Raw genomic sequence first — 8,484 nt, 5'->3', positions numbered from 1 at the left:
CTGGAAACACTGGCCCCAAAGGAAACCCCCAAGGAGTGGCCAGCTTGGGCCCCAGATCCCATAGTGTGGGATCCCTAGGTCATGTACCCTTTGGCCTCTTTCCCTCTGACCTCTGCTGCTCCTGGCTAGACCTGGGGCCATAGAAAAGGTGTTGCATTACCCTTCACAAGCACAAACAGAAGGCGCTGGCCATTTAAATAAAATTCCAGGGCTCCCGGGGAGAGGGAGGCCCCACCCCACCCCACCCGGGAGCTGGTTGACCACAGTGACACTCAGCTTCAGCTGTGCCTGCTGAGGGCCCTGCACAGAGGCCAATCTGGGCCCTGTCCCCAGGGTTCCTCAAACTCACCAGGGACAGGGAGGCATGGGGGCACCAGGCCCCTCCTGCCAAGGAGTCCTCTGGTCAGATGTGCCACCAGAGACATCACCACCTGAATCCTGGATTTGCAGCAGGGTCACCCCGAGACCTTCCTGGAGGTGCAGATCCAGGAGGCCTGGGCTGCAGGGATGGAAGCCTGGAACTCAGCACCACTAGAAATGCTCCCACGACGTGGCTAGGGTTGCCAAAGCCAGGGCTGTGTTTGCACAGAGGGCCAGAGAAAGAATGAAATAGAACACTAGGCCAGGAGAGGAGCACGCAGACGCAGGGAAGGCCAGTTTATTCATTGTGTGAGGCACGTGGTGGGCAAGGGCGGCTGATGGCTTGGAGGAGAAGGGCAGGGGGTCCAGGGACCTCCTGTGGCTGTGGGTGACTATTCTGCCAGGGAACACGTGGGGCCCCTCAATAATAGGAGAGGGCTGTCTCGTGGTTGCCTGGGCCTGGCTTGGAGGTAGTGGATGGGTAAGCCATGGCTGTGGGGTGTGAGGTCAGCCAGCTTGCACACTGCAGTGTGTACCAGTGTAGTGTGTACCAGTGCAGTGCGTACCAGTGTGGTGTGTACTAGTGCGGCGTGTACTAGTGCGTGTGCTGAGAGGTCACCAGTGGGAGAGATTGGGGGGAACCTGAGCCTGGCTCGTCCTAGGGGACTTGCCCATCAGTAGCTGGGCTTCTGGCCTGAGCAGAGGCCTCAGCAGGCCAGGCGGAGCACACAGGGCGGCAGAGGCGGGACATGCAGGAGGCCAGGCAGCAGTGGCTGGGCTGGCAGGAGAAGGTGGGCACACAACAGGAGGGGACGGGCATGCAGCAGCTGGGCCTGCACACAGGGCGGCAGAGGAGGGACACGGAGGAGGAGGGTCTGCAGCATGAGGTGGTGCAGCAAGCTGGCTGGTAGGTAGACTGCTGGCAGCACAGAGAGGAAGCCCCAGAGCATACAGGCACACACCAGACGGGCTTGCAGCAGACAGGCACGCAGCAGCTCTGCTGGCAGGGGGAGGAGGTGCAGCAAGCCGGCTGGCAGCTAGACTGCTGGCAGCATGAAGTGGAAGCCCCAGAGCAGACAGGCACACAGCAGAGGGACTTGCAGCAGACAGGCTTGGAGCAGATGGGCACACAGCAGGCCTGCTGACATGGGGAGGAGGTGCAGCAGGCTGGCTGGCAGCTAGACTGCTGGCAGCATGAAGAGGAATCCTCAGAGCAGGTGGGCACACAGCACACAGACTTGCAGCAGATGGGCATGCAGCAGGCCTGCTGGCAAGGGGAGGAGGTGCAGCAAGCCGACTGGCAGCTAGACTACTGGCAGCACGAGGATGTGCAGGAGCTGGTGCAGCCTGATTGGCAGGGGCTGGGCTCACAGGCCGCCTGGCAGCAGGGGCTGGACACACAGCAGCTCACTGGGGTGCAGACCAGGGTCAGGCAGGAGGCGGGGGCCTTGGCAGCTGAGGGGCACAGCAGGAGGCTCGCGGCAGCTCTGGGCAGTGGAGTCCACCTGCCAGGAGTCGAGACCAGAGTCACAGGAACCCAGGGAAAGCTCGACATTTCGTCGTTCGTCGATCCTCGGGATCGGCGAAATCAAAATCAAAAAATCAAAAATAATCAAAAGACAAAGAGATCAAAATCAAAAAATCAATCAAAATCAAAATCAAAAATCGAAAAAAATCAATCAAAATCAAATCATCAATCAAAAATCAAAATCCCGAAAAAACAAAAGAATCAAAAAAATCAGTAAAATCAAAAAAATCGATCAAAATCAAAAGCGAAATCAAACATCATCAAGAAATCAAAATCAATCGCGAAATCAATCACGTCGAAATAAAATCAAAAATCAAAAGATCAAAATCAAATCAAAAAATAAAACAATCAGAATCAATCAAAGATCAAAATCAGAAATCATCGAGAAATCAAAATCAAAATCAATCAATCAAAATCAAAAATCTCGAAAAGAAAATAAAGAAATCGAAAGAAAAATGATAGATAAAAGGAAATCCGAAAAAGGAAAAATAAAGAAAATAAAATCGAAAATCTAAAAGGAAATAGAAATAAAAGCCAATGTCGAGAAAGAAATCGAAAATCATCCCGAGAAATCTAGAAATCATTAAAAGCCAAAGAAATGCGAGAAGGAAGTAGAGGAAAAGAATCTGAAAAGATCAAGGAGCTAGGAAACTTATATATGTTAGGTATTATCTTAACAAAGAAACTACGTATTCCCTCTTTATTGGTGTTTAAGAGCTAATGCCAGGAACATCAGAGCTGGTTATTTCAGGAGAAATCCTGCAGCTAAGGTCTGGGCTGGCAGGTCCTGACGGGGCCTTCTTAGTGGGTACGGAGGATCATGCTCCGGAGTGTGAACACTTGGGTGCCGGGCTCTCATCTTGGGGGACCCAGTGACAGGGTGACTTGGACTCTGAGCTCACGGAATGGCTCATGCTTGAGCCCCGCTGTGGGGCCTGGAGCCCTTTCCATTTGTGTTTGTCACCAGGTCTCTGCAGGTGAAGGGAGGGTGGTGATTCCAGGCCTGGCTCTGCCCGTGACTGCGGCCCACTGTTACCGCCTCAGGCTGCGCCCTGGATGTCTGTGTGCTGCCTGGGGTGCCAGCAGCCCACGCGATTTTTCTGCCAGTTGAGACACGTGGGCTCCAGGTCGTGGGATTGTGTTTGTGGGCAGGGGACCAGGTGGGCTGGCATCCGGCTCAGCAGCGGCCGCCACACGGAGGTGTGAGTCCCTTCCAGCCATACCTACTCATAGCGCCTGTGGTGCGGGCCCAGCAGGGGCTCAGCCAGGTGTATGGCCGCACTGCACATCGCAGGCTGGGGGCTCTGGAGGCCTCGTGGGCTTGGCTTTAGCCTCTGCTGCCCGCCGAGGAGGTGGTTGGCGCTGCTTCTGCATCTTCTTCTGCCACGTTGTGCGTGAGCACAGACCCTCATGCCCAGTGCACCTTTCCTGGGGGCCAAGCCGAGGCGTCTGTCCATGGGCCCGTGGACAACCCCTGGGCTGCTCACTGGTGGTCAGAAGACAGTGACTGATGCTCTGCCAGAAATGAAAGTTGTGGTGTCCACTCTCAAGGAGGCAGTGGGCAGGCACCACTGCACTCAGGCTGCCCAGGCCCTGGGCTAGCAGGACAGAGACAGCCACCTGTGGGCAGGCAGGGAGCGAGGAGACTGCACTGCAGCAGGCAGCAGGTGCCTGTGGGGCACAAAGGGGCAGCTGGAACACCACAGCCACTGGAGGGTGGGAGCCCGAGGCAGGGAGGCCCTGCAAGGAGACGAGGCAGTCAGGTCCTTGAAGACTGAGAGCACCTTCGTCTGCCAGGGATTGAAGGGGCTAGACCTGACCCATTAGAAGGCTGGGGCTCTATTTCGCGATTGCTATTTCATTATTACTGTCACCTGAAAGACGTTTTAAACCAGAATACCCGGAAATTGTGCAAGTTACGTCGATCATACAATGCTTCACATACATTTGCAGTTTCTTGTGGCTGCTTTAATAAATCATCGCTAACTTGATGGTTTAAAAAACAGAAATGTATTCTGTTATTCTGGAGGCCAGATGCCTGGGAGCAGTGTTACTGAGAGAGAGCGAGGAGTCCGCAGAGCTGTGCTCCCCGCCAGAGGCTCAGGGAGGCCCCTTTGTTCCTCTTCCAGCTTTTGCTCAGTGGGGTGGATGGTGGCCTCTGCCCGCATTGCTTCAGTCTCCGCCCCTGTGCTCACACGGACACCGCATCTCCCGGGTGGTTTCTTTGCCTCCCTCTCATAGGAACATGTGTGACAGCACTAGGGTCTCCTGGCTAAGGCAGGATCATCTCATATCTCAGGGCTCTGAACTTGGCTCAGAGATAGAAGACAGGGAACATGGATCTCACAGAAGGACAACAGGGCAGGAGATGCTGGAGGCTGGAAGGACAAGGCAGGGAGGATAGGGAGAGACTTGTTGAAGGACACGGAATTGCAGCTGGTCAGGAGGGACATGTTCTAGTGTTCTATAGCAGGGGGTCCCAACCCTGGTACCGGAGACCACTACGGCCATGGCCTGTTGGGAATTGGGCTGCACAGCTGGAGGCGAATGGCAGGTGGGTGAGCATTACCGCCTGAGCTCCGCCTCCTGCCAGATCAGTGGCAGCACTGGATTCTCAGAGGAGCATGAACCCTGCTGTGAACTGTGTGTGTGACGGGTCTATGTCGCTCCTTATGAGAATCTAGTGTCTGATGATCTGCCACTGTCTCCCCTCACCCCCTGATGGGACCATCTAGTTGTAGGAAAACAAGCTCAGGCTCCCACTGATTCCACATGATGGTGAGTTGTATAATTATTTCATTATATATTACAATGTGATAATGGAAAAAAGTGCACAATAAATGTAATGCACTTGAATCATCCCCAAACCATCCCCTCCCCGGTCTATGGAAAAGTCGTCTTCCACAAAACTGGTCCCTGGTGCCATAAAGGTTGGGGACCGCTCTTCTAGATAGCACTGTAGGATGACTGTAAATCAGCAAGAATATATGGTTTCACGTCGCTGGAAGGAAGGTATCGAATGTTCCCCACAGAAACAGTCCATGTTTGAGGTGATGGGAGCTCTGGGCCCCCCGACCTGACCACTCCACGCTGTCCCTATGGAAACATCACTGGGAACCGTATGGATATGTACAACGATGATGTGTCCATTTAAAAAATGTTCGAGGATCTTAATCAGCAACCTGTAGTCAATCTGCAAAGTGCTTTTTCTCACTATAAGGGCAGATTCACAGCTTCTAGGGATGAGGCTGGGGACATCGTCTGGGGGAGCATCATTTCGCCACCACACCCTCTTTCCCGGTGTTCTGTTGGTTTCTGCCTCTGTCCACCTCTCACCCCTCACTTGGCTTGTGTGACCTTGGACGATCACCCTGTGGGCTGCGGTTTCCTCTTCTGCAAGATGGGGTCATGGTCCGCCCACCCCACAGGGCCACGTGAGGATTATGTGGTTCAAAACAGGTCACGAAGGCTTCCTGAAGGTCAGCCACTGTTTTTATTGGCCATGAGGCAGTATTGAGCTGAACAGTGACGCCTGAATTTCCTCTCAAGCCTGGAAAGCCTGGGATGCCCTGAGGTGGAAGGTTTCACTGCTGTAGGTGGGTTTGACCAGACACTGCTGCGGGGCTGAGGCTTCAGGGCCCCCGGGAGTTCCTTAACCATGAAGTTCCCACTGCCCAGCCCCAAGGCGGGTTCAAACCACTGACTTCATGGATATCGTGTAGTTCTAACAAAATAGAAAGCCTCATGCGGCACCCCCGGGGCTTCCAGGCCCTGCTCACTGTGTGCTGTTTGGCTGGCAAGGCGGGGCTCTGGGAAGTCCCTGCTCCCTCGGCCCTTCTTGTGTGGACTGGCCTCCTCTCTCTGGTCCTTCAACACTGAGGGACTGCAGGGATGGGCTGAGGGACTGCCCGGGGGGGCGGCAGAGGAGGGGCCCCAGCAAGCACAGTGGAATGGCTCTCCCTGCCAAGCACACATGGCACCCAGCACGGCCCCCAGCCTTTCTGCCGCCGGCCCTTTGCTTCCCACTCTCTAGCCGTCCGTCATGGTGGTGGAACCCTGGACTGAAAGGCACAGTGTCTTCTAAAGTCACCAACTTCTTCCTATCTTTCTCCAAAATCAGCATCTTCTCCTGGACAAAGAACATGCTTTCTTCCAAAAGTAAATTCTGTAGAGGAATCTCTGTTGTCACGGGGCGCTCTCAAAGCATGGGCGTCTCCTAGGATGCTCTCACCTGTGGACATGGCTGTTGACAGCCCTGCTGACCCAGAGCTGTTGAGCAAATCAGGGGCCAAAGTCACCCTAAGCTAAAGAAATGGTGGTGGGGAGAGGCAGGGCAGACCCTGAAGATATCTGGCAGCTCAGTGAAGATGGCAGGGTAGGGGATGGGGTGGAGTCCAGCTGCCCCAGCCGGTCAGGGGAGAGGGCAGTTTGGAGGAAGGTGCTAGCTCAGCTTCACATGTGCCCAGGTGCAGCTTCCCTTCAGTCTTGGGGCACATCTGGAGGCCGCCGTAAGCGTGGCTGGGAGCCCAGGGGAGGCACCTGGATGGAGGCCTGGAGGTTGGGGGAAGGGAGAGAACACACATAGAGGAAAGTCAGAGGAATGGGCGCAGGAGCTGAGACAGACGCAGCCCAGAAGCCCAGGGAGACGGTGTTACAGGGCCAGGTGCAGCAGGGGCCAGCAGGCAGAGTGAGGGACAGAGGGACAGCGACCTCAGCACCGCAGTTCTTGGCCAGATGCGGGAAGAGGGAAGGGAAGAACGGTGTGATGGAGGAGCTGGGAGTGAAATGGGATCGCCAGGAGCCGCTTCCTCTGGCAGGTGCAAGGCAGCACTGCGTCAGAGGCTGCGATCAGGAGGGAGGGGCCTTCGGCTGCATCCTTTTGCTTTCTTCATTTTTTTTTTTTTTTTTTTTTTTTTTTTTAGACAGGGTCTCACTCTCACCCAGGCTAGAGTGCAGTGGCTCAATCATAGCTCACTGCAGCCTTGATATCCCAGGCTCAAGTGATCCTCCCACCTCAGCCTCCTGAGTAGCTGGGACGACAGGTTCATGCCACCATGCCCAGCTATTTATTTTTTATTTTAATTAATTAATTAATTTTTTGAGATAGGGTCTCACTCTGTCGCCCAGGCTGGAGTGCAGTGGTACAATCTCGGCTCACTGCAGCCTCCGCCTCCCGGCTCAAGTGATTCTTCTGCCTCAGCCTCCCGGGTAGCTGGGACCACAGGCGCATGCCATGATGCCCTGCTAATTCTTGTATTTTTAGAGACAAGGTCTCACTATGTTGGCCAGGCTGGTCTCGAACTGCTGGGCTCAAGTGTCTTCCCACCTCGGTCTCCCAAAGTGCTGGGACTACAGGCCTGAGCCACATGCCTGGCCTTTTTATTTTTAATGGACACAAGGTTTCACTCTGTTGCCCAGGCTGGAGCTTTATCTATTTTCTGTTAAAAAAAAAGACTTCAGGATATTCATGATCTGGGCAGCAGGCTTCAGACAGGGGAGTTGTAGGGGCAGTAGAAGGAAGCTGGGCCGCTTCAGACACGGGAGTTGTAGGGGCAGTTGAAGGAAGCTGGGCCGCTTCAGACGCGGGAGTTGTAGGGGCAGTAGAAGGAAACTGGGCCGCTTCAGACGCGGGAGTTGTAGGGGTGTAGAAGGAAGCTGGGCTGCTTCAGACACGGGAGTTGTAGGGGCAGTAGAAGGAAGCTGGGCTGGAGCTGGAGAGGTGGGAGAGGCTTGGGCAGCTGAGCCTGGGCACTTGTCCCCGGGACTCTGAATCTCCCTGTGAGGACTGAGGGGCTGGGCTGCAGGTGGAGCAAACCGTCTTCTCTGTCTGGGGCCTGGACTCTGTATCCAGTAAGCCCCCACTCGGCAGGGAGTGGCAACTCCACGGGGAAATGCAGGACGGTGGGGGCGGCTCTGCCTGCGAGTGACCTCGCTACCACCTCTGACACTCGCCCATCAGGTCCCTGAGAGATGGACTTGCCTGCTGGGCTGGGGTGGGGATGGCTGCTCCGTTGACCCTCCCTGGGACTGGTACATTCCTGTGGGGATGGCACCAGTGCCAGACTAATGCGTGTTGGGGCCTGGAGAAGGGCTGAGGCTGGGCGTGAGGGCCCCAGGAGGCTGCACCTGTGTCCTGGCCTCTTGTTGGGCTGGCCAGCAGTTCAACCAGAAATGACCCAAAGAAGAGAGCAAAGTGCAGCCAGACCACGTGGAGGGCGTTTATTAGGACTTCCAAGCATGGTCCTAGAATGGCAGACGAGGCACAGCAGCTTCCAAGGAAGCGAGATCACAGGGGCCTGGAATGTGGGAAGTGGTCCAGAAGAGCAGGGGCAGTGGGTGGAGGCAAGTTCATCTGGAGCTTAGCAGGAGCCCCCAGGGCTTAGGGGAGGAGAGGCTGTGCATGCATATCCAAGGAAGATACACATCAGAGCAGCTGAGGGACCAGTAGTGGGAGAGGTGGGGACTCACAGTGGTCCCGGGGGACATGCCTCGCAGCAGCTGGACTTCTGGCCTGAGCAGAGGGAGGGAGGGAGTGTCTGGGTGCTGGATGGGAAGGAGGGAGGGAGGGAGTGTCTGGGTACCGGATGGGAAGGAGT

General features: G+C 55.4%; 1 protein-coding gene across 1 annotated transcript; it reads right to left on the bottom strand.

The window, feature by feature from the left end:
- Positions 1–760: 760 nt before the first annotated feature.
- Positions 761–6,129, bottom strand: LOC103882552 (keratin-associated protein 10-1). Its single transcript, XM_021935422.2, is given in 4 exon segments — positions 761–1,810; positions 1,812–1,932; positions 3,171–3,678; positions 6,120–6,129. Coding segments are annotated over 4 exon segments (1,431 nt in total). The 3' UTR covers positions 761–1,018.
- Between the last annotated feature and the right edge of the window lie 2,355 nt (positions 6,130–8,484).

Source organism: Papio anubis, chromosome 4 (assembly GCF_008728515.1).
Source record: "Papio anubis isolate 15944 chromosome 4, Panubis1.0, whole genome shotgun sequence".
Taxonomy (NCBI): domain Eukaryota; kingdom Metazoa; phylum Chordata; class Mammalia; order Primates; family Cercopithecidae; genus Papio; species Papio anubis.
This window is presented reverse-complemented; position numbering and strand designations above follow the sequence as displayed.